The sequence below is a fragment of the Bubalus kerabau genome, chromosome 15, assembly GCF_029407905.1.
Source record: "Bubalus kerabau isolate K-KA32 ecotype Philippines breed swamp buffalo chromosome 15, PCC_UOA_SB_1v2, whole genome shotgun sequence".
Taxonomy (NCBI): domain Eukaryota; kingdom Metazoa; phylum Chordata; class Mammalia; order Artiodactyla; family Bovidae; genus Bubalus; species Bubalus kerabau.
The window spans coordinates 34,512,503-34,538,997 of NC_073638.1; the positions used below are offsets into that span (position 1 = coordinate 34,512,503).

General features: G+C 47.2%; 1 protein-coding gene across 1 annotated transcript in view; it reads left to right on the forward strand.

The window, feature by feature from the left end:
* SERGEF (secretion regulating guanine nucleotide exchange factor) overlaps positions 1 to 26,495 on the forward strand; it is a 246,203-nt gene that overhangs the window by 42,837 nt on the left and 176,871 nt on the right. Inside the window, exon 9 of the mRNA XM_055548452.1 lies at positions 15,890 to 16,056. Coding sequence (XP_055404427.1) covers positions 15,890 to 16,056 — 167 coding nt within the window. The remainder of the gene's footprint in view (positions 1 to 15,889; positions 16,057 to 26,495) is intronic.

The window sequence follows — 26,495 nt, forward strand, 5'->3', positions numbered from 1 at the left end:
TCCACGTCTGATTATCTTCCCTTTCCTGATGAGTGCTTGATCATGATGGTCCTCCTCATGGCCTCTTCTGGTGGTGCTCCTTACTGCCATTGCTTGAGGCAAGTGGGACATTCTCAGGCACCAACAGTGAGTGGGTGTCACTTCTACAGACTCTTCCTGACCTTGTCCTGCTTCTCAGGTCTCCCTCTTGCAGGGTCCTCCAAGGTGGGGGTGGGAGAATGGCCCCCCCCCCCCCATCTGTGAGTGCAGCTCTTTTAGGGCTCCAATAGGTCTTTAACAAAAAAAATTTTTTAATGCCACGTGGCATGTGGGATCTTAGTTTCCCCACCAGGGACTGAACCCCCGCCCCCTGCATTGGAAGTGTGGAGTCTTAACCACTGGACTGCCAGGGAAGTCTCCCCAGTAGGTCTTTTACACTCACCTCTCCAGTGTTCTAGTCTGGAGAATCCCATGGATGGAGAAACCTGGTGGGCTGCAATCCATGGGGTTGCAAAGAGTCAGACGCAACTGAGCAACTGGGCACACACACATGCCACTGAAGAACCTGGGATGGTCCCCGGGTTTAGAAGAAACTCAAGGCACCATCCAGAGTCAGGTCCCAAGATGTTCTCGCCGGCTGATCACAGACTGGCATCCCAGGACAGGCTGCTTTCCCTCCGTGCTCCTACCCCTGGGTGAATTTTTTGCCCTCCCAAAGTTCGGGGGCAACATCTGCCTCTCTGCTTGAAGATCTTAATCTGGGCCTCCTATTAACTAACAGTTCAGTTTCTCTTTGAAAACCAAGGACACAAATAGTATTGTGGGATCTCTTGGGGTTTCGGAGGTGGAATCCTGGTTTCCTAACATAACAGCTTGGACGCCACGGTGAGTTCTGCATGATGCCCTGGCCCCAGGTAATGGTTTGTTCCTGCTCCTGGTCCCGCTGGCCTCAGGTTGGCCTGCAGGGGGCGCTGTGTTCACACAGCCGAGCGCCGAGTATTCACCCAAGGGACCCAGGCAGCGCCTCTCTGCAGGCCCAGGCTTGCTGGAGAACTGCGGCTTTTCCTTGGCCCTGCCGGATCTCCCAAGTCTCATTCCCAGCTCAGCCTCCAGCTTGGGCACCGTGAGTCATCGTCATCAGTGGAAAACTCGGCCTCTCCAACAGCTGGGCGCAGTGCTTGGCCTTTTTTCTTCTTCTTTTTTTGTAACTTCACAGAGATGGAAAGTGCTGATGATCATTTGCAAGAGACAGCAATTGAAGGCGAAGTTCAGGGCCAGGACGGCAGTTCTAGGTGGGGAGAGGAGAACTCTGAGATAAGGGTGGGGATGTGTGTCTTTCCATTACCTTGCCCTTGGGCCTTCCAAGAAGCCATGCTAGGGAGGCAGGCAGTGAGGGGCTGTGTGGGCCTCACTGGTCTCTGTTCTTTTCTGCCAAGGAGCCCAGGAGGCCTTGGGTAGTTAACTGATACAGGTGACAATGAAAGCTTTGATAGGTTGACTGAAGTTTTTCTAAGAATCTGTGAGGAGAATGTGCTAGAAGTCAGAATGACCTGAGCTCTAGTCCTGTTTGCTTCTAAGCCACTACATGACCTTGGGTAAGTCAGTCCCTTTGCTCACGGGACTGCACTTCTCCGGCTGAAGCACATAGTGGGGGTGGGGTTGGAGTCCCTTGAGGACCTTTGCTGCTCTGGTGCTCTGTGAGTCTGAACTGAATGTAAGGATTTTGAAGCCCACAGTCACCTTCAACAGTTGAAGCCTGTAGCTGTTTGTCCTGACGCAGTGAGCGCCGCTCACGGACAATCACACAGGTACAGGTTCCTTGTTAGTGTTCAGTCGCTAAGTTGTGTCCAGCTCTCTGTGACCCCATGGACTGCAGCACACCAGCCTTCCCTGTCCATCACCAACTCCCGGAGTCTGCTCAAACTCATGTCCATCGAGGCAGTGATGCCATCCAGCCATCTCATTCTCTGTCGTCCCCTTCTCCTCCCACCCTCAGTCTTTCCCAGCATCAGAGTCTATTCCAATGAGTCAGCTCTTTGCATCAGGTGGCCAAAGTCAGCTCTTTGCATCAGGTGGCCAAAGTATTGGAGCTTCAGAATATTCAGGGTTGATTTCCTTTAGGATTGACTGGTTTGATCTCCTTGCTGTCCAAGGGACTCTCAAGAGTCTTCTCCAGCACCACAATTTGAAAGCATTAGTTCTTCAGTGCTCAGTCTTCTTTATGGTCCAGCTCTCATATCCATACGTGACTACTGGAAAAACCATAACTTTCACTGTACGGACCTTTGTTGACAAAGTGAGGTCTTTGCTTTTTAATGCACTGTCTAGGTTCAGGAATGTCCCGGTGGCCTGCTTCCTCTCTCCCCACGAGGCAGTGGGCAGAGGCTCTTGGAAAGCAGGAAGCTGGGATTCTGGTTCTGGCTCCGCCAAAATACATTGTATGTCCTCGGGAAAATCCCTCACCTCCTTCAGTCCCATTTTCCATTTTCTTGAAAATCAAGGATTAGATTCCCTTCTTGGCTTCAACTCCCACCCGCCACCCCCCACCCCCAGCCAGGCTCCTGCTAGCTTTGTTCAGGGTGTGATTCTTAGCTGCAGAAGCCCTGGGGTATAGTTCCCTTTCTTGCCGGGAGGGAGAGAAACAAGATTATTTTTTTAATTACACAGCTAAGATTAGGCAGCAATCTACATTTTAAAATGTTATTAATAAGACTCTGAAAGTGTGCAGAGAAGCTTTGGAGTTGGAATGTGGAATAAGATGGAAAACATCTGCAGAGCCAGCGGCCTCTATTGGGACTTTTTTTTTTTTCCTCTGGGTGCCAAGTGACTGCTAGATGTGACTGGTGGTCCGGTGTGGGCCCCTGGAGGAGCAGGAAGCCCTAGCACTCGTCCAGAGAGGCGTCCTCAGGGCCGGGGATTGCAGTCCATCCTCTCAGGATGGTTCTTGCAAACTGGCTTTAGAGAAAGAATTATAGTCATATTGCCAGTTCCCTTATTTAGTTTATAAAGTGCTTTCATATTTATTGTCTCCTTTTTCATCATAGACCTGAGAGGTAGTTAGAGCTGGTCTCACTGCCCCTTCAGGAGCTGGGTGAGGTCTCTTCAATGCAAGATTCTTCCTTTAAGAAAGGGGGTGTGCTACAAAGGAAAAGCCCCAGACACAGAGTGTGGAGCTGGGCACCTGTCCTAGGCTCCCCCTCCCACGCCAGCTTTGCCTGTCTCCTTTCCCTACTTTGTATTTCTCTATAGCACTTAAAATCCTTTGCCAGGGGATATGTTTCATGTGATTTTTGTCCGTTGTTCTGTCTCCCCGCCTCCCACCCCAAATGCTAGAATGTAAACCTCATCAAGGAAGGGAGTTTTGTCTGTTTCCTTCCCGGCTGTGGCCCCTAGCACTGGGAAGCCCCTGGTGTGTAGAAAGCACTCAGGAACTATTTGTTGAATATTGAGAGTGCTTGGCTCTGCTTCCAATGAGTCTATGTGACTTGGAAGAGTTATTTATTTTCCTCAGTTTTGTTTTCTCTTGCGGGGAGTTGGATGGGATGGTCTGTGGCATCCTTGTGGCAAGCAAAAGCCTGTGGCAAGCAGTGCCCGCAACGCTTCTTCCTTTCAGCAAACACCGAGCACGGGCTCTGGGCAGGCCCTGTGCCAGGTGCTATGAGGAGCACAGCGAGCCCAGGGAGGGTCACTGTTTGCGCCCTTTGGTTTATGTGATTGTTCGTTTTTTACGTGTCACCTTAACTGGGCCACAGGTGCCCAGATGTTTGCGTGACTGTTATTCCGGGTGTTTCTATAAGAGTGTTTTTGGAGATTCACATTCATAGAAGTAGACTGAGTAAAGCAGTCTGCCCTCCCTAATGTGGGTGGGCCTCGTCCAATCAGTTGAAGACCTGAGTAGAACAAAAGGCTGACCCTTCTCTGAGTAAAACTCTCCTGCCTGACACCAACCAACAGCCTCTGAACTTGGACTCTGGCTCTGCAGATTTTGGAGTTGCCAGCCTCCATAACTGTGTGAGCCAGTTCCTTCTACTTCATCTTGCTCTATAGGACCTCCTGGTTCTTTTTCATTGGAGAGCCTTGACCGAGACAGTGGGCGATGTAAGACATGTCATCAAATGATCTCCTATTTGGCAGCATAGGATAGTAGTTGGAACAGGGTACAAGCACCATGCCAGTGGCTCCTAAGAAAGGGATGGCCTGTTTTGACTTAGGGGATAATGAAATGTTTTAGGGAGGCAGTGGCATTGGAGCCAGGCCCTGAAGGGTGGGAAGGGATCCTGTGGGTGGAACAAGTAGGCCAACCAGCAATACAGACTGGGACACAGCACAGCCCTGAGGCCTGGGAGCGAGGAGGTGGAATGTGCCCTTGACAGAGGGGCTGTCATTGGTGCTGAGAGAACAGAGGTGCTTGGGGGCACGGGCTTGTGGAGGGCTAGAGAGCTAAACACATTACACAGTCTAGGACCAGGGCTTCCTGAGAGGCCCTCACCAGGACTGGAGAAGAAATCAGCCCTCCCTGCGTTTGTCTGGGAAGCCCCCATCCTGCATGGTATAGACAGTCCTGCGGCTGGTCTGGGGCTCCTCAGGTACAGTCTGTCTGGTCTTCTCTCACCGGTCCCCCTAGTTGAACAGCTAATAAAGTCAGTGGTGAAAATGGAGCAGCTGTGTGGAGTGTCTGGCATGTCTTTGCTGTATGGGCCAAGGATGATGCTCCCTTAGTAAACTGACCAGGCCAGCTTTGTTCCTCTAGCCCACACAGGTGTCCCTGTGACTCTGAACAACCTCTGGAAGTCCACGCACTGTTCACTTTTGGAGAGGCAGTGTGAGCCAGACACGGACTGGTGGGTCCCCTGCAGGGCAGTGACCAGGGGCACTGACTAGGGGCAGCTCTAAGCTCTGAACCTGAGACTTCACCCCTCCCTATGCTTTAACTTACCTGTAACTTGAGGATTGTAATACTGCCTTCTCACAGGGGGGTTTCGTGGACCAAATGGGACAATCCATGTCAAGAATTTGACATGAAGTTAGTGCTCTCAAATATTAGTTATTATCATTGGGGCTTCCCAGGTGGCTCAGTGGCAAAGAATCCACCTGCCATGCAGGAGACGTAGATGTGGGTTTGATCCCTGGGTTGGGAAGATCCCTTGGAGGAGGGCATGGTAACCCACTCCAGTATTCTTGCCTGGCAGGCTTACAGTTCATGGGGTCGCAGAGAGTCGGACATGACCGAAACCACTTAGGACACAGGTTATTATCATTATCATCATTCCTGCAGGTTTGTCACTCACAAGCCGTGTGATCCTGAGCAAGTCATTTGACCTCTGTGACCTGTTTCTTTTTCTGTAAAATGGGGTTCACACCCATTGTTTAGTGTTGATCAAACTATATAACTTCATGGCAATGCCTAAAATAGAGTTTTGCACAGAGTCAGCTCCCAATAAATAATTCTCCCCAGGCCCTTATGTTTTTATTCAATCTCTTTGCAGATTACTTCTCTTCTTTTTAGCTGGACAGCTCATGTTTGGAATTTTTATTTCTATATGAATTAAAAAAAATTTCCAAACCTTTGTTATGTGATATTCTTCATGGTACAACTTTGGAGACTTGGGAAATTTTACAAGAAAAAGAAAAAATAAGATATACAGCCAGGTTTTCAATTTTTAAAACTGGTTACCACAACACTGTAAATCAACTGTACTTCAGAAAAAAAAAGAATGTATGTATGTGTACAACTGAGTCACCTTGCTATATAGCAGAGATTGGCACAGCATTATAAATCAACCGTACTGAAGTAAAAAAAGATTGTTAACCACATTAGTGGTCTTTGATATTAAAGTGGATGTTTTAGTTGAGGACACTGGTCAGACTAGATATTCAAAAGGTGCTAATAAAATTAGATTGTACACCATTCATTTTTTACATTAATTTACTTATTTTAGTTGGAGGCTAATTACTTTACAGTGTTGTGGTGGGTTTTGCCATATTTTGACATGAATCACCCATGAGTGCACGTGTGTCGCCCCATCCTGAACCCCCTCCCACCTCCCTCCCCACCCCATACCTCTAGGTTGTCCCAGAGCGCCGGCTTTGAGCGCCCTGCTTCATGCATCGAACTTGCACTGATCATCTATTTTACGTATGGTAATATAGATGTTTCAATAGTATTCTCTCAAATCATCACACCCTTGCCTTCTCCCATATAGTGCAAAAGTCTGTTCTTTACATCTGTGTCTCTTTTGCTGTCTTGCATATAGGGTCGTCATTACCATCTTTCAAAATTCCATATGTATGCGTTAATATACTGCATTAGTGTTTCTCTTTCTGACTTCACTCTGTATAATGGGCTCCAGTTTCATCCACCTCATTAGAACTGACTCAAATGTGTTCTTTCTTATAGCTGAGTAACATTCCATTGTGTATATGTACCACAACTTCCTTATTCATTTGTCTGCCGATGACCATCTAGGCTGCTTCCGTGTCCTAGCTATTGTAAACAGTGCTGAAATGAATGTTGGGGTACACGTGTCTCTCAATTCTGGTTTCCTTGTACAACCGCTCATTTTGACCCTGAAAATTTTTAGACATCATTATTAAAGTTTAGACCAGGAGAATGTCTCAGAGGTCATCTATCCCAGTCCTCTTACTGTATGGATGGGAAAAGTGAGTCCCAAAGGGAAGGGACGTGTTCAAGGTAATATTGTCTTGGAGAGAAGCCTGGTTTAGGATCAGGTCTCTGAGTCTCTGATTAAAGTATCTTATCTTCTCCAGCTCACTTGCTTCATCTCTTTTCCATTGCTCTCTTCCACCCTCTTCCTTTTCACCCTTGAGTTTAAATTTATTCATGCTATGTGATGCGATGTGTCAGATACTATGCTTGCATCTAATAGAAATCCCAAAATCCAATGGTGAAACCTCAGTACTCTTCTCTTATTGTCAGTAGAGGCAATGGCCCTAAGATACTGGTAGTTGGTGGCTGGCAGAGAAGATTTGGCAAATCGGTAGAAACTGGGAGTGGAGCGATGGGAATCCTGGGTAAGGCTGTGGTGTTGAGTTGAGGAGGACAATAGTAATAGGGCTAACATTTGCTGTTATGTGTCATGCACTTTATGAAAAAGTATCCTTGCAACAGCCCTACAAAGAAGGTGTTCTTATTCCCATTTTTCATATGTTGAGTCATTTGTTCAAGATTATAGAGCCAGCAAGTGACAAAGGTTAGTAGTGGGGAGCAAGAAGTAGGTGAGTGGAGATGGTTAGATTGTTCATTTGTTCATTCAGGCAACAAATATTTTATTGAGCATCTACTCTGTGCTGGGCATTTTTCTAAGATACAGGAATGGGCAGACACAGCGCCTGCTATCATGAGCCAACTCTCTGGAGGGGAAACAGACTTTAATCAACAGTCCTTCTAATGAGTGTACATTTATAAACCAAGACAAGTGCTCCCCAGATGAGGAAAGTGCTTCTCTGAGATCATTGCACAGAAGAGTCTGATCTGGGTTGAGGACTGAGCAGAGCTGCAGAGTGAATAGGAGTTGACTAGGTGAATGAGGTGGGGGGTAGAGGAGACAGTGGGGATGGAGGGAAGCAGTGTAGAGGCCTTGAGAAACAGCAGGATGACACGTCTACCCAAGGGCAGTAGCCTGGTGTGCTGGCGTCCAGCCCCTGTGCTCTGAGCTCCCCTCTCTGTTCTCCTCTCTCCTGCTTGGTGCCTCTCGGGCAGTTAGTTCTGTGTTGAAAACTTCTTGGTTTTTATCACCAAGTGCCTTTTTATAAAGTCTCTGTCCACATGGCAGAATGGAGGATGGGTTACAGAAATGAGGTGCTTATACTACAAGGACTTAGAATTAATAACTCTGAGAGTAATAGGTGTTTGTAAACAGGTGAATTATAAATATAACTCCTAAGTGCAGAGAGGTTTCCTCCTCGTGTGTGTGTGTGTGTGTGTGTGTGTGTGTGTGTGTGTGTACCCCAGAAGGTGTCATAGCATCCTGGAACATTCCAGGGGGGAGGGACTGAAGAGGTTGTGTGGACTTTCCTCTGCCTGCCCTGTGGGATTCTTTTTGTAACATCCATCTCTATTTGCTATAACTCCATTTTGATATCTTCAGTGGCATTGTTTCCTCCTGGGACAGATTCTGTTAAGCAAATATGGATATTCCTTATATTACAGTGTAATCTATCTTGTCGCCTTCAGGACCCCTTTTCCTGAAGATTCCCCTTCCCCTGAGGACTGATGATACTCTTGGAGCTGTTTCTCACTGTGCCTGTCGCTGAGGCTGCACCCCTGCCTTTACCAACATCTCGGGCAGCCCCCTGAACGGTAAAGGAAGCTGGCTCCGTGGCCATTTCCCATCCACCCCCCTTCCTGAGTCTGCTGTGACCCCACAGCATCCAGGGCTTGGCACCTCGTCTTCTTTCTCCTCATTCACTCCCCCTTTATTTGGATTTGACTGTTTGTTAAGATGCTTATCAAAAGGGGCTTATAAAAGGCCCCAGAGGATTTAAATCACTTAGTAATGAAATAACATTGCCTGAGTCCCAACAGTGGAACCCCCAATCTAGCATCTCTGCCTCTTTGTTCCTTTTCATGGCACCACCACCTTCCCACTAACCTTGAAGTCCTGAAATCAGAGTGCTGTTTATCTCCTCCCATCCCCTTTCTCTCACATCAAATGGGTGTCAAGCCTTGCAAATTCTTACCTACCCAGCCCCTCGTGACTTCAGCCTTGGCTGTGGCTGATACATCTCTGTTCCTTCCTTCCTTTCCTTTTAACTTACTCCTACTGTGACTTTGCTTATCCCCTCTCCTCACCCCTAGAACCTTCTCCCTGTCAGTAAGAAGGGGATGGTAAGAGTACCTGTCTCATGGTGTTGTTAGGATACTGCATAGAGATGGTTTAGAACAGTATATAGAGAATTCCTAGAACAGAATGCTTAGGCACACAGTGGGTGCTGTGGAAGGAAAACTTAGCTGAGTATTATTACTGCCCCCCTAATTCTTTGCAGATGTAGCACTCCCAAAACACTCATTTCATCAGACCCTACCTCTGTCCCAAAGTCTGCAGTCTGAGACTGAGAGTCCGTGTAGCAGTCTTCCCTAAAGTGAGCATGCCAGATGAATTGCCAGGGCGTGGGAACAGGAAATTATGATGTCTTTTATGTTTTTATTTCATTCTTTTAATTTTCCACTTTTGGAGTGTGTTTTATACCCAGTTCAGTTCAGTTGCTCAGTCATGTCCGACTCTCTGTGACCCCTTGGACTGTAGCACACCAGGCTTCCCTATCCTTCACCAACTCCTGGAGCTTGCTCAAATTCATGTGCATCGAGTTGGTAATGCCATCCAAGCATCTCATCCTCTGTCGTCCCCTTCTCCCCCTGCCTTGAATCTTTCCCAGCATCAGAGTCTTTTATACTGGATAGATTTGAATAAAGGTGTTTTTCTTATTGTTCAGTCACTAAGTCATGTCTGACTCTTTGCAACCCCATGGACAGCAGCCCACCAGGCTTCCCTGTCCTTCACTATCTCCCAGAGTATGCTCAAACTCATGTCCATTAAGTTGATGGTGCCATCCAACCATCTCATCTTCTGCTGCTCCCTTCTCCTCCTGTCATCAACCTTTCTCAGCATCAGGGTCTTTTCCAATGAGTTGGTTCTTGGCATCAGGTGGTCAAAGTATTGGAACTTGAGCTTCAGCATCAGTCCTTCCAATGAATATTCAGGGCTGATTAGGATTGATTGGTTTGATCTCTGTGCTGTCCAAGGGACTCTCAAGAGTCTTCTCCACCTTTCAGTTCAGTTCAGTTCAGTCACTCAGTTGTGTCTGACTCTTTGCGACCCCATGAACCGCAGCACGCCAGGCCTCCCTGTCCATCACCAACTCCCAGAGTCCACCCAAACCCGTGTCCATTGAGTCAGTGATGTCATTCAACCATCTCATCCTCTGTTGTCCCCTTCTCCTCCTGCCCTCAATTTTTCCAAGCATCAGGGTCTTTTCCAATGAGTCAGCTCTTCGCATCAGGTGGCCAAAGTATTGGAATTTCAGCTTCAACATCAGTCCTTCCAAAGAAATCCCAGGGCTGATCTCCTTTAGAATGGACTGGTTGGATCTCCTTGCAGTCCAAGGGACTCTCAAGAGTCTTCTCCAACACCACAGTTCAAAAGAATCAATTCTTCTGCGCTCAGTTTTCTTTATAGTCTCTCATGTCCATACATGACCGCTGGAAAAACCATAGCCTTGACTAGATGGACCTTTGTTGACAAAGTAATGTCTCTGCTTTTGAATATGCTGTCTAGGTTGGTCATAACTTTCCTTCCAAGGAATAAGTGTCTTTTAATTTCATGGCTGCAATCACCACCTGCAGTGATTTTGGAGCCCAGAAAAATAAAGTCAGCCACTGTGTCCACTGTTTCCCCATCTATTTGCCATGAAGTGATGGGACTGGATGCCATGATCTTAGTTTTCTGAATGTTGAGCTTTAAGCCAACTTTTTCACTCTCCTCTTTCACTTTCATCAAGAGGCTCTTTAGTTCTTCACTTTCTGCCTTAAGGCTGGTGTCATCTGCATATCTGAGGTTATTGATATTTCTCCTGGCAATCTTGATTCCAGCTTGTGCTTCATCCAGCCCAGCGTTTCTCATGATGTACTCTGCATATAAGTTAAATAAGCAGGGTGACAATATACAGCCTTGACATACTCCTTTTCCTATTTGGAACCAGTCTGTTGTTCCATGTTCAGTTCTAACTGTTGCTTTCTGACCTGCGTACAGATTTCTCAGGAGGCAGGTCAGGTGGTCTGGTATTCCCATCTCTTTCAGAATTTCCCACAGTTTATTGTGATCCACACAGTCAAAGGCTTTGGCATAGTCAATAAAGCAGAAATAGATGTTTTTCTGGAACTCTCTTGCTTTTTCCATGATCCAGCAGATGTTGGCAATTTGATCTCTGGTTCTTCTGCCTTTTCTAAAACCAGCTTGAATATCTGGAAGTTCATGGTTCATGTATTGCTGAAGCCTGGCTTGGAGAATTTTGAGCATTACTTTACTAGTGTGTGAGATGAGTGCAATTGTGCGGTAGTTTGAGCATTCTTTGGCATTGCCACCTTTACTTTTATCTTTATCTTTGCTTAAAAGTATCTAATTTTAAATATGTATAATGCAAGTGCATACTTTAATAAATAAATGAATATATATGTATATCAGTCAGTTCAGTTCAGTCGCTCAGTCGTGTCTGACTCTTTGTGACCCCATGAATCGCAGCACGCCAGGCCTCCCTGTCCATCACCAACTCCCGGAGTTCACTCAGACTCACGTCCATCGAGTCAGTGATGCCATCCAGCCATCTCATCCTCTGTCGTCCCCTTCTCCTCCTGCCCCCAATCCTTCCCAGCATCAGAGTCTTTTCCAATGAGTCAACTCTTCGCATGAGGTGGCCAAAGTACTGGAGTTTCAGCTTTAGCATCATTCCTTCCAGAGAAATCCCAGGGCTGATCTCCTTCAGAATGGATTGGTTGGATCTCCTTGCAGTCCAAGGGACTCTCAAGAGTCTTCTCCAACACCACAGTTCAAAAGCATCAATTCTTTGGCGCTCAGCCTTCTTCACAGTCCAACTCTCACATCCATATATGACCACTGGAAAAACCATAGCCTTGACTAGACAGACCTTTGTTGGCAAAGTAATGTCTCTGCTTTTCAATATGCTATCTAGGTTGGTCATAACTTTATTTCCAAGGAGTAAGCATCTTTCCATTTCATGGCTGCAGTAACTACCTGCAGTGATTTTGGAGCCCAAAAAATAAAGTCTGACACTGTTTCCACTGTTTCTTTATCTATTTCCCATGAAGTGATGGGACCAGATGCCATGATCTTCGTTTTCTGAATGTTGAGTTTTAAGCCAACTTTTTCACTCTCCTCCTTCATTTTCATCAAGAGGCTTTTTAGTTCCTCTTCACTTTCTGCCATAAGGGTGGTATCATCTGTATATCTGACGTTATTTATATTTTTCCTGGCAATCTTGATTCCAGCTTGTGCTTCTTCCAGCCCAGTGTTTCTCATGATGTACTCTGCATATAAGTTAAATCAGCAGGGTGACAATATACAGCCTTGACGTACTCCTTTTCCTATTTGGAACCTGTCTGTTGTTCCATGTCCAGTTCTAACTGTTGCTTCCTGACCTGCATACAAATTTCTCAAGAGAAATATATATATGTATATATATATATATGGATATATAATCAGTGATATGTTGAAAGTATTTTGCTGATAGAAGTGCAAGCAAGCAAGTCTTGAATGTCAGGTCCAGACCCTAAGCCTGGCGTTGCCCTGTGGTGGCCCCAGCCTGGCAACCCTGACTTGCCTGCACCTCCCAGCCTCATGACCCTCACACTCTCCACCTGCCCACCTCATGCTTTTGGATTTTTGTCATTGCTTCTCCCCTCTCCCTGGTCCTAGAATGTTCTCATTTTCTTTTCCTATCTGAAGTTCACCTTAATGCCACCTGTTCCATCAAGTCTGCTGGGACAATTCCAACTTGGAACGCTCCCTCTAAGTTCTCTAGACCTTCCTTGTCAATACCGCTCATCTGGTTCTGTTGCTTTCTCCACTGCGCTGGGACCCTTGGCCATGTATGTTTCTTGGTCATCCTATGTTATCTCACATGGATGTGCCTTTAAATTATAATTTACTTGCTGACTTTATTTTGAGGTGTATATAGTTTCTCCCATTTATCTGGAGACACACACCTATACTTGTTGGATGACATTAATGTATCTATTTTTTAAATCACAGTAATATATAATTGTTTATGCTGATGTGCTGTGTGCTCAGTAATGTATGACTCATTGCAACCCCATGGACTGTAGCCTGCCAGACACCCCTGTCCATGGGATTTTCCAGGCAAGAATACTGGAGTGGTTTGTCATTTCCTCCTCCAGAGGATCTCCCCAACCCAGGGATTGAACCTGTGTCTCTTGTGTCTCCTGCATTACAGGTAGGTTCTTAACTGCTTGAGCCACTGGGGAAGCCCTGTACAATTATTTACTATAATGTAAAGATTCATTTGTTATACATTTGGGATCCAAATGTCCTTGGATTTGCCAGCGTGCTTCAGCTCGAGGCAGGCAGACGTTTATCTATAGTGCATTAATGAACGTCTTTTGTATGTGGATTCATTGTTTTCTTTTACTTCAGGTGACCTAAAACTCATAATCCTTTTGTTTAATGCCTTTATTTCAGAGCTTGTAGTTCCAGGTTCTGAATGGTCTCCTGGGAAGGAGGCCATTCTAGTGAAGAAAGCTGGATGGTACACAGAACATATCCATTTAATCTGAGTTTTCCCCCTCTTCAAACGTTGTGAGAACGGCTGTTTCATCATCAGGTTTCCTCAGTTTGTGACAGCAGCTGTGGAATCATTGAATCTGCCGTTGGTCTTAGAATCAGAAGACAGAGGCTTAAATCTTGCTTTTTATCACCTGCTGGTTTCATGGACCTGATCAAGTCCTCTAACCTCTCAAGTCATCTAATCTTATCTGTAAAATAAGCCTAATAATCTGTAATTCCCAGAATTCTTATGAGGATTGATTGAGATACGGTCTGTGAATATGCTAGACCCCTGAGAGGTGGTCAGCTTAAAGGAAAAGAAAAAAGGGATCACTCCCTCTGTCCCCTGTGAGCCTTCCGATGCAAAATGTATTTCGGGGAGAAACAGCTTCAGGGAGTGGACCTACCTGACTGAGCAATCTTAGGTTGGTGCTCGAAGGCTGGCCATCCAGGCAGCCTGACTGTCTCTAATAAAATGTCTGTGGCATCCCCAGGGAGCATGGAGATTAATTAGTTCATCTTTGTAAAGTGCTTTGAAGGTGAAAAGTGCTATATAAGTGGAATGGTTGAATTGCTATTGGAAATGTAATCATGGTAGCGCCATATTCTGGCAGTCTTGCCTGTCTTGGTCATCAGTAATCAATAGCAGAGAAGGTTCTAAGATGTCTTATTTGATAGGAAAGGATTCACTGTGGGGTTTGTGATAACACAGTTCTTTCTGTAGTCTTGCAGTTAGCAACTTGCCAGTTCTTCTCAGCAGAGGAATGCAAGTGTCCTTTAAGAAATAGCAGTCTCATCCTCTGGCTTTTTGGGGCTCTTCTTTCTAAGGCAGCCTGGTGGTAAATCCCAGCCAGCTCAAGCAGAGGGATAGTTTGCCAATTGGGAATGCCTTGTGGGTCCTGGGCCCTTGAGCTTCCCCCTCTCCCCTCACCCCCCACCACTAATCCTACAGAAGTTAAGGAAGAGTTAAGAGACAATGTGGGCCAGTGTGAATAATCAATGCAGAGTGGTGTCATGGACTAGCAGAAGAAGATGTGGCTTAACTGTGTGACCCAGGGCTGGTCACTTCTCTGAACCTTAATTTTCTCACCTGTTTCATGGGATCATAGTGGTTGATGAGTACAGTAATAAAGGTGTTCGCAGGAAGGAGGTTTCTTCCATTCTGAGGAGAGCTTAAAAGTCAGGAAAGGTTTTGCAGAACTTGGACCTGTGAGCTGGACTCGAAAGGCTGAGTCACAGTTTGTCAGGTAAATGATGTTAGGAGAGGGCATCCATGGCAAAGGGAACAGCGCGCGTGAGGCCAGGAAACAGCACATCTGAATGGACCCACTCCCTGTTCTTGTAATATATCTGCTACCCCATGTGTTGCACAGACTTGGGTCCCTCTTTGAGGAAGCCAGGAAGAACTTCTTGGTATTGACGCTGGTGTCTGTGAGCAGACTGGTCCTGAGAACTGTATTCCTGCAGAGCCCTGTACCCCTTCACAACTCTGACATTTCCCCTGTGAGTTCTCTGGTTGTTTTTTCACTGACACCATAAACCATATGTTGAATGCGGGGCCAGATGAAGCTCTGAGACTAAAACACAGAGTATGTAGTAGATTTGTCTAGAATTTAATATGCATTACTTGGTGTTTTGTCTCTTAAGCAAAGTTTTTCTTTGTTAAAACAAACATGTATAAAGAATTTATACAGCGCACATGGTTATGCATATTTATTGCAGAGAATCTGTTAATAATCTATGCCTCATCAGATTTTGCATTTCTGTTGAAATAACAAACGTGGCACTTGGTACAACTGAGTAAGTTCGGTGAATTCTCTCTTATCTGGGAGAAGAAAGGCCAGTTCCTTTTTTCCAAACTTCATTTTCTTCAGTCATCTCTAGCACTGGCCAGCTTCCCAGGTGGTGCATCTGGGGGACTGACTGCTTTTCTGGCTCCAAGTGATTTTGTCTTTTTTTTTTTTTCCTCTCACTCCCTTCCCTCTAGCACACATAGGCACTCACCTTGGGACTGTTAGCATCGCTCCTGTGGGTAAGAGCACAGACTCGGGCAGGTCCTCTGTGTTACATGGGGGGGAAAACACGTGCCAGTGGCCACTGAGAGGTTGTGGCCTGGAGCAGATCAGGAGCCTGGGGAACCGCAGAGTGGCCGATGGGGGGCTCTGGATGGGATGAGAGGGAGGGGAGCCCAAGAACAGATATCATATGCCCCTGCAAAGTGCAAGACGGGTGTGGGGAAGGGGAGGGGGGTTAGAAGTGTTACATACAGAGCGGTTAGAGTGTCCTTGGTGGCCATGTCTGCATCTCAAAGGCAGGAGCCCAGGCTGTAGAAGCAGCCTCTTTGGAACCCAGCTTTGGCACTCAGCCCTTGTTGGATCTTGGTCAAGTCAGACATCTCACCTCTCTGAGCCTCACTTCCCTCATCTGTAAACATGCTCATGCGTGCGCTTTCTTTACAGGAAGATAGGAAGGCCCCTGCTGCGTGGTAGCTGGTACTGAAATGAGTGATCACACATTCCCTTGTAGTTCTTTGGTTACCCGTGGGAGCACAGCCATGGAATATAGCCTTAATTCAAGTTTTGTTTTTGTTTTAGTAACTGGCAAGGTGTTTACCTGGGGCCGAGCGGACTACGGGCAGCTGGGGAGGACAGTGGAGACTCGTGAAGGCTGGCAGTCAGAGAAGCAGGACCCATCCCTCCCCGGCTCTGGGCCACAGAAGGGCACACCTTCGTGTCTGCCTTGCTTAACCGGAGCGACCGAGGTAGGAAGTGACCTCTTTCCTCAGAGGTGATGTGTCTCTCTTCCTTGTCGTTTGGGGGAGTGGTCACTGAAGGCCTACTGTGTGCTTATAGTCCAGGCCATACAGTGAGTTCCACACAGGAGCCTGAAGGGGTCTTCGCTTTGAGTTGTTCACGTTGAATATGATAGAAAAGGCAGTTATCCAGATACCTGTACTGTAGGGCAGACTGTCTGTGCCTCCTTTAGAGATTCCAGGGGCTCCAGGTCTGCTTTGGAGGGTGAGAGATGCCTTCAGGGTACAGGGCTGGGTTGGGCTTTGTGGAGGGCCTGGCTTGAGCTGTGCCTTGGAGGATGGGTGAGACTTGAGCAGGCACGAGAGAGAAAGGAGGACTTTCCGGTGGGCACCGCAGCTGGTGGGGAAGTGAGGAAGATGTTTGCGGAGCATTGGTGGTTCTGTTTGGCTGGAGCCTGGGGTGTCTGTGGTGGGGAATACGAGGTAATATCAGAAGGATGAGTTGGAACTTTGTCAGAGGGGCCTCTACTACTAAGCTGAGTAGTTTGCTCTTCTGTTTATATTTCCCAGTGTAGAAAGCACAGTAGTTCAGTTGCTTATTCAAGCCCCTTTAGTTCCCTGAAATGTCTTGAATTTCTCCATTTAAGGCAGGAGTCTTAATTTCTCCAGGGTATGTGTTTCTCTTACTAAACTTTATTTTACTGCTGTCCTTAAAAGAAAAGAAAAGGCTAGGTTTTTGAGAAGGAGGATGGCCACTCAGGAAACGTGCCTCTGAACCCAAGTTGGCTTCATGTAGGAGTTCAGTCTTCATTGAGTCTGTCAAAAAAATTAATAAGCTAGTGAGACTTCTGTAATTAGCATCAGACTAATTACAACCCTCTCCATACCTAGAGGGCTTCCCCTCCCCCGGGGCCTGCCTGGCCTCCTCCTTCTGGGTATGTAGGACGGTTCTCAATTTCTGCCTCACATCCCAGCCCTGGTCCTCCTGGGTCTTTCCTTGGTGCTGGGTTGAGTCTGTCTGTCTGTCTTTTTCTTTCATTGTAAAGGAACTGAACAATACCAATTTAGATATGATAACGCTAGTAATAAAACCACCTGTTGTCTTGCCACCCTAACACGACTACATTCCTTTTTTGCATATACACATGTAGACACTTTACAAAGTTGTAGTGATGGCATTTGTGATGCTTTATACTCAGACTTCATTTATTTTATCACAAATGCCTTGCTTTGTTTCTTCTTGGTCTTTGAAGATTACTCAAAATGACTGTCGAATATTATATGGTTTGAAGGTTCTGGAGTTTTCCAAACCATTCTGTGAATATTGGACATTGAGGTCATTTCTTTTATTTTTTTTTGGTCACAGTGAATTCTGCAGCAAATACCCTGTTGAACTGTTTCTTGAAGGGAAAATCTTGGGGATGACATCGCAGGGGCAAAGGCCATGAGCATCTTCATGGCTTTTGCTGTATTTCTGCAGATTGTGTTTGAGAGACGTTGACTTCAGTGAGGGAGGGAATGCAGTACTTGAGCTAGTGCTGTCTGCTGAGCGAGGAAGGTGCTGAGAGCTTGGTACCTGTTGGTTCAGACTCTTTTGCTTTCCTTTTCTTTCCCAGAATGCTTAAGATGTAGTGGTCAGGTAGCATAGCAGAGGTACACCGGCTTCATGGATTTTTCTGAGTCTCTAGTTTTATTGGCAAGACGAGGACAAGAATACCTACCACAGAAGGTCATCGATGAAGATCACACACAAAGTTTTTGGCATCCGCCCAGCATGCAGTACCTGTGGGGTCCTTTCTCTTCTTCCCCTTTGGAGCCTTGGAATGCCCTGCGGTGGTCATGCTATGCAGCCCTGTGGCAGTGCAAGCAGATAGCTGGAGAGCCTCACCTTGATGTGATTTTTTACTGAGCTTCTTGGCAGGGCGGTGTGAGGAGTCAGCTTGAGCTCTGAGCCCTGTAGCAGCTTCATTTCTGTGCTCCCCTCCATCTCCTCTCCAGACTCTGGGAAGCTGGTACTGCTGTGTGTACTCACTGGTCTCACTGCAGGCGCAGACCCCAGGTCGTTTCCTGTTGGTAAATTGGGTCTGGGAATTCTCTCTGCTGTTGATGTCCAGGTCTGGCTGCTCAGGCAGCTAATTGCCAGAGGCCCAGAGCTGTAAGCTGCTAGGAGTGGGTTCACCTTAGGGAAGACCAGAGCTGTAATAAACTTGGGGATACCCTGGTAGGGGCTTGGCCAGGGAGGCGCACAGATACCTCGGGAGACAGGAACAGCCTTGGACTAAGCTGATGATTCCTGACCTTCAAGGACTGGAGTGGCCCGTAGCTGACCTGTTACCTTCTGCTACGTCCAGGGATGAACAGAGGGAGGAGGGAGCTATCTGGGCTGAGGCCTCAGGTAGGATGTCTGCCCAGGAGGATCCAGAGAGACAACCAAGTGGGAGAGGAAAGCACAGGTAGACACAGCTGGACTGTGGTCTGACTGACCCCTCCCACGAACAAAGGAAAGCAAATAAATCCTGCGTAACTTGGTGGTTATTATGGCCCAGGAAGCGTGCTAAATGCTTTACATTTATTCTTTCATTTTTACAATAAACTTGGGCACAAATGTTATAATCACTGTGGTAAAAATAAGGAGACTAATGGGTTAGTCACTGGCCTTGGATCACACAGGAGGTAAACTGTGGGGCTGGGACTTGGACTTGAAGTTCTCATACTTTCTGTAGACATGAAACAACGTTGCCTGTGTATGCTCACCTGCAGGGAAGTTCTGGGAATCAGGATCTCTGATTCTTTGAGAGTCCCAGTTCTTTTCTTCTGAGCCCTGTCTTATCTCTAGCCTGAGAAAGACTGAGATTTCAGACCAGACAGGCCGTGGCTCAGTGTTCTTACTGAAGACTGTGTTTCGTGCACTGTCAGCTTTGCTTAGGTACTGGCCCTCTCTAACCACTCTGGGAAAATTCCAGGGTGAGCACAATGGTTGGGATCACCCCCGTGCACATGTCAGGGTAGGGTGTGTGTGAACTGGTTTGTCTGCTCCCTGCCAGCAGCCTCTTGCTTTCTAAGTTCCTGGTGGGGCTACTCTCTGTTCATTTCCTATGGAACACTGGTTCCAAACTGCCCCCAAAGGTAGAAGCCCACACTTCCCAGTAGGACAGAAGTATCTGCACTCACTTAGTGGGTTCAGTGGGGCTCCCCCAAGATTCTGAAGCAGCTGGAGTAGGGTACCTGTTATGTTAGTAGAACCATCAGGAGATGTTCTTGACTGAAGGGCAACAGCCTCTGAGGGGACAAGGTCCAGCTTGGGGTTCAGAAGACCTGGGTCTAGCCATGATTCTTCCCTGACTGGGTAAACTTGGGCAAACCCCTTTCCTCCTGTACCCTCCCCCTTTTTTTTGGAGAGTCGTTCAGTCGTGTCCAACTCTTTGTGACCCCATGGACTGTTGTCTGCTAGGCTCTTCTGTCCATGGAATTCTCTAGGCCAGGATACTGTAGCCGATCCCTTCTCTAGGTGATCTTTCTAACCCAGGGATCAAACCCAGGTCTCCCACATTGCAGGTGAATTCTTTACTGTCTGAGCTACCAGGGAAGCCCAAGAGTACTGGGCTATCCCTTCTCCAGAGGATCTTCCTGATCCAGAAATCGAACCAGGGTCTCCTGCATTGCAGGTGGATTCTTTACCAGCTGAGCTACCAGGGAAGCTCCACGATTCTGCCCTGACTGGCTAAACTTGGACAAACCCCCTTCCTCCTGTACCCTTAGTTCTCCAATGTATAGGTTAGGGTTGTTAGACCAGGTGATTCCTAATGTTTCTTATACCTCTTAAAGTCCCTTCCATCTCTGATTCTTATTTTAAGGAGATGATCATTACTTAAATTTGTAATGACCCCTGCCTCTAGAGTCCCTAAGTGTCATAGTCAAGGTCACTCAAGCCCGAGCTGTTGGCCCAACTCTGGCAGATCTGGAAATGTTGGCTCTGCTCTCTGCCCTTGTTCCTCATCCCCAGGGCCTCCTGTTCCAGTTTAGGTCACTGGGACTTGGATGCTCCCACCTGGCCCTCCCAGGACTTGCAGTTCGGCTCTGACCCCGTCCCTGTGGCTGTGACCTTATTGCTGGTAACAGCAGACCTGGGTGACTCCACCTTCCTACATCCCCCTCCTGTCACGCCCGCCTCTGGCTCTGTGTGTGCTATCCCACCTTCGTGCATGTTTCGGGTTTATCCCCTTCTTGGGCTCTTGCCCATTCTGTAGGCAACCTGGGGAACATTGGTTGACACCTACCATATGCTTGCTTTGGATCACACAGTGGTGGTGGCTGGGGAGGTGGGTACAAAGATAAAAAATAGTCTTTGCCATCAAAGAATTTCCAGGCGTGTAAATAAATTCCTTACCATGTGGAGTGAAAAGTGCTGTGGGAAGTATGTACCAAAGGCCAAAGGAGCAGTGAAGATGGAATGATTTACTCTGAAGTCACTAACCAAGAAAAGTGTTTGGACTGGGTTCTTAAAGATGGGTAGGAGTTTAGCAAAGGGAGAAGGACGTTCCAGGCAGAGGGGGACAACATGAACTAAAGCCTTGAATCTGGATCTGCTTTTAGCTCCTGGTACAGGCGGGATGGCTGCCCCGTCCAGTGGTCCAGCTGAGTTTTATAGTCTGGCTGCCTGTTTCACTTGTTCCATCACTGCCATCCATCCTTCTGGTAGGAGTCCTGTCTAAAAGAAAGTAACTCTCATGTGCGTTATCTCTCTTGATCCCAGTGTGATGCTGTGAAGTAGGCCAGAATAGGAATGTTTATCCTTGTTTTATAAGTAAGGAAACTGAGACCCGGAGAGGCTTGCTGGGAATTAGGAGAAGACCTGAGACAAAGAGCCTGCTTCCCACTGTTTCTGAGAGCCTTACTCTGGGCTCAGTCTGCAGCCATGGTCCTGAGTCATGTTCCTGGTTTAAATTCTGCCCACGTCTGGTTGAAGAGCAACAGATCCCAGCCAGGGAGCTCAGTGCACACGTGCACGTGTGCACATATGCAGCCACTGGAGCAAGAAACATGGAAATAAACAAAAGTTGAAGCAGGGATTGGGTAATTGTCAAGCCCAAATGCCACCAACCCTCATTTTGCTACAGGACTGAAACTGTTTGTTGGAGAATCAACCTGTGCACAGGGTCTAAGTGAAATCTGTCAGAATGAGTGGGAAATAAGCTATTTTTAGTTTGCAGAGTCACTCACTCAGCTGTGTTAGCTGAGGTTTGAGCCAGTCCCCTACGCTTTCCACAGTGTTATTTCTGAAGGAGAAATACCACTTGAATGCTGTGTAAAACCCATTAATGAACCTGGAAGTTTCCAGGGCGTCTTTGTCCTGCATCTCCCTCAGAAGGCTGCCTTTCCTGAATGACCTTCCTCCTTTCCTATATTTAATACATTTCTAATTTTAAGTTTGTGTCAAGACTGTGGGACTTTGGTGCCCTAAATAACACAGAAATCTACCACCAGCAATCAGCTGAGTCCAGAGGGCTCTGACAGAATGGAACACAACCTGAAAAAGCATCCCCAAGTAGCTGTCTGGGAAGTAATCCGCAGCATCACGGCTCTTCTCAAGGGGCGGGAGGTCTCTGAGACCACGGCGTCTGGCTGCCCAAGCTGTCTGGGGGGAGCGGTTTCAGAGGCCTCCCCAGAAGCGGGGGGAAGTGTTCATCCAAACAGGGTTTCGTTGGAGATTAGAAAAGCTAGCACATCTATGCTGTAGCTGCTGACCTAACTGGGGGAGAAAAACACAAAACAAACCTCAAAGCAGGGAACTGGATTTGTTTGTGTAAACACTCAGGAGAGAGAAGGAGGCACCAGTCAGGGCTGTCTTGTTTGAAATTGATGGTCAAGGATCTGATGCAGAAGCGCTTATTTACTGCCCGCTGTTTTCTTATTTATTTGTATTTATTCACCTCTTCTCACTGAACTATATAAGATCCAGGAGGGCAAGGACCTTATCATCTCGTTCAAAGCCGTGTTCCCAGTGTCTGGCATAGATCCCGGCACCTCCAAGGTGCTTAGTGGACGTTTACTGATTGAACACATCGAGAAAGAGATGGTTTCCGAGGCTGCGGCCCTCTCAGCTCCTCTTCAGCTTCTCCCTTTCTGTCACTACAGTCTGTGCTTCTCAATCCCAGGCCAGTTCCGGAGTAAGCACTTCCATGTTCTCAGGCATTTGGGCATCAAATGTCCAACAGAGCCAGAATATGTGCAGACCTGTAAAACACCCGAGCAATCTGGAAGTTTCCTATGAAGTCTGTTGATGGCGAGCCTTATCGTCTTTTAGTGTTTCACAGTTGACCAGTTTATGCCTTCACGCGTGTTCATCTTTCGTTTTTCTTCTTTTATCCAGCAGATGCTTATGTCTGCCTGTCTGTCTGAGCACTCCATGAGCCGAATGGGGGCAGCAGAGCAGAGTGGGACAGGTCCTGTCTTAGGAGCTTGTGAGCTGGTGGCAGGGCTAGGCAAAAGTTCATTGCAGGACAAGCAGAATGTGTCAGAGGCGGTGAGAGAGTCTGGCATTGAAACTCTGTTGATCCCATCCCTTCCCCTGCCCTCGGGGACCTTTTGCTTTCTTGCATTTTCAGTCCCTGTGGTTCTTTTGGGTTCTACAGGGTTGGGGTGGGGTGGTGGGGGTGGGAGGTGGTGACTGGAAAGGCTTCCTGAATTGGAAGCTTTGACATTAAATTAGTTCTCAAGGGAGTTAATGTGAAGTAACAGGGGAATCTTGGCAAGAACTTGCATTAAGAAGAAAGCAGAGGAAGAGCAGCCAGATAGAGATGATTATTGACAGGAGAGGGAGAAAGCGAGCCAGGAACTGCAGCGTCGCAGAAGCCCGGGAGATTTCAGCAGGAGGTCAGGGAACTGGGAACTGGAGACGAGACCACTGGGTTTGGAGATGGGGAGTGGGGAGTGGGGAGTGGGGAGTGGGGAGTGGGGATGACGCATCAGAGACAAGCTTAGGTGGAAGCTAACGCAAGGACTTGGTACAAATGGAAGGCTGAGGAGAAACCCAGGCTGCAAGCGTGAACAACAGAATCAGGAGATTCGGTGGTCAAAAGAGGTTGAGGACAAGCGTAGACACTTGAAAGGAGAGCTTGGTTGGAGTTAGTTTTATAAGCTCGGGGAACCTGGAGTGGGACAAAAACCTGAACGCAAGGATCAGAGAGCGGAGAAGAGAGAAATCTTCTGAGGACAGAGGCAAGGGCAGCGGGTGGGGGATGTGGCTGGAACAGGGCTGCCAATGCAATGACGGTGAAGAGGGACATCGCTGTGAAGGGCTTAGTTCCAACAGGAAAGAAGGATGCTTTTTCTTTCAGCACAGGAATAAAGAGAAAAGGGGCTGTGGGAAGATGGAAGTTTCAAGGTGGAGAAGAGCAATGCTTTCACTGAAGTGTGTACACCATTTGTTGTCATGTTTTATCTTAGTTTCATTTATTTATCCAGTCAGTGTTTACTGCATCCTGCTGAGGGCCACGCACAGTGCTGTGAGCCAAGTTTTCACAAAGAAAAGGCAAAGTTGCTAACCCGATGCTGTGATAACCATATTTATTAGTAATACAGTCCTTACTAATCTGTCCATCTCTAAATCAACCTGGAGCTCTTTGAGGGCCTACAGTGTCTTATTTATTTTTATATAATTAGGGCCAGGCTTGGTACAAAGTAAATCATCAGGAGAAGTGCGCTGACACAGTGCAAGAACTCCTGTTGGGGGGCATGAATCTTCTTGCTTAGATCGAAAGACAAATTGTCTGCTGCTGTGATGAGGTTAGTGTGAGGAGGCTTCCAGGGAGGGATAGTTTGCTTTACTCTGCAGTGGGTGCATCCTGGTAGCACTCTGCAGACTCCAGACTGGGTCCTTGTCCTATGAGGAAAAGCAGCAAAGAGAGGACCGGCCTCAATGAAGACTGGCACAGAGATGTTAACTCATGACCACGGTCAACCCTACTGCTTTCTGGAGTTGGATCTCTGGTGGACAGAGGCTTGAATATGGAGTGAGACCTGGGTTGGAATTTCTGCTCTGTCACCTACAGTCCATATGACTTTGGGCCAGTCAAAACCTCTCCAAGTGTTAGTTTTCTCATCTACAAAATGGGAGTAATAATATCTAGTTTACCTTGCCCACAGGATTATTGAAAGATGCAAATAAACTATATAAGGGCTCTTGTGAACTGTAAGGTGCTGTACAAAAGAGTTACTATTGGTTCATAACATGCGAGCCGCTCTGTACTTCAGACACATGTTTCATTATAAGTTTCAATCAGAGCTGCTCTTCTGTCTTAATCACTTGAGATCTTAGGAGCTACAAAGAACCATCCTAGATCTTGTGGCAAAACTTCTTAGAATCGTGAAAGTGGAAGTTGCTCAGTCCTGTCCAAATCTTTGTGACCCCAGGGAGACTATACAGTCCATGGAGTTCTCCAGGCCAGAATTCTGGAGTGGGTAGCCTTTCCCTTCTCCAGGTGATCTTCCCAACCCAGGGATCGAACCCAGGTCTTCCACATTGCAGGCAGATTCTTTACCAGCTGAGCTACAAGAGAAGCCCAAGAATATTGGAGTGGGCAGCCTATCCCTTCTCCAGCGGATCTTCCCAACTCAGGAACAAACCGGGGTCACCTGCATTGCAGGCAGATTCTTTACCAACTGAGCTTTGAAGGAAGCCCTTAGAATCATAACCAGTAGAAATACTGGAGGCCAGGTACTTGGGAATCCATGGCCAATCTCCATGCAGTTCCTGGGAGCGTGAATTCCTGTCTTTTGAAGTAGCCATCAGCATCTGCAGCAAGGATGTTTCCAGCGCTCCCTCTCCGCAGCAGAGGAAATTCATCAGGGCTGATTTAAAGTCCCAGTGACCTCATGTGTCACCACCACACTCGGCAGCGTTACGACTGCCCCAGGCTGTGCCCAGGGTCACCCTGGAGCTGACCAAGCTCTCCACTGTTGCCTTTGACCTTGAAAACTGGGCTGTCCCAGGGTAAAAGTAAATCATGCTGAGGTTTAGAGTGAAAACAGGAGCCAGTGAGGGTTCAAAGAAGGCTGCAGTGGTTTGATGAGAGACGTACACAGTCTGTGAAGGCTGAGTGAGCTGTAAGTGAATCAGTCGTCCGGGGACTAAAACTACCTCCATCTCCACCACTGTTCCTGTAGCTTGGACCCCTGCTATCTGTTGATGACAATGACCACCCCTTAGTTGAGAATCCCTTGTTTCTAGCTGGGCTCATTCTGGCTGCCTCCACCCAGCTGCCAAAATAATGAACTAAAATATAAATCTGACCATGTTAGGATTTTATTTTTTAAAAACATTTTAAAAAAATACAGAAAGCATCCATTCCCACAATGAACACTTATTGGAAACCCAATTGGAAAACTTTATATGAAAGAAACTTAGCTGAGCCTTCAGGATATAGTGGAGAATGAAACCCAACCTCTGCCCTTAAGAGGTACAAGAAACAGAGTCCCTAATCCCCACAGCCAGTGTGCCAAGAATGCGGTTATTAGAGCGTGAGTTTCAGAATTATTGTTGGCCTTGTTCACCACTGTGTCTCCATCACCTTAACTACTGCCTAGCACACAGTAGGTCATCAGCAAATAATTGTCATGGGGATGAATGTACTTTTTAATGGCTTCCCATACAGGATGAAGTCCAGAATCTCTGACTTGTCCTAAGGGATTGATCCCGCCCCTGTCAATATCCAACTTCACCTTCTATCACTCTTTCCCTCACACTTTGCAACTCATCGTGGCCAAACCAGAGAAATCATCATGTTGTTTGATTCTTCTGGGTCTTTGCATGGATTGGTTCTTCTGCCTTCCTTTGCCCTTGGCTGCTTGGACAACTACTGCCCGCTCCCCCCACCCCCAGTGAATAACAAGGGTGATGTCTTGTAGTCATCTCAGTTTTCCTGCCATCCAGCTTGACAGACTTGTCTTTTCTTTCAAAGTTTTTCTTCATCTGGTGTCGTTACCCACCTGCCTTGACTCTGTTGAGCTGCTTTCCCCTTTCTCTCCACCTCCCTTGTCCCTGAGACCTCTTGAGATTCCAGCTGAAATTTGGTAGGCTGCTGGAGGCCTGGCTTCTTGGCTGTGATGAACTCTGGCCTTCCTTTTGCCTTTTGTAAATGCCTTCTCCCTCGCACACTGATCCAGTCCAGACAGCTGCATCTCTCTGCCAGTTCTAGCAGAGAACTGGGACAGGAAGCTTACCCTGAGCGGCACCTGGATTTTGCCGGTCTTATTGCCCGGGGAATAGATTCTGTGTCCTGGACCCCTGGTCATTGTTTGGGACCTTGTTTGGAATGGCTGGTTCCCCAGTAGAGTGTCAAGTGTTTAATTCCAAGGGTTATCACTGCTTTGAGCTTCCTGCTGGAGGCCTTCTTTGGTATTGGCAATGGCCTGAATCAAGCCTATCTCTGCCAGTTCCTTTGGATATG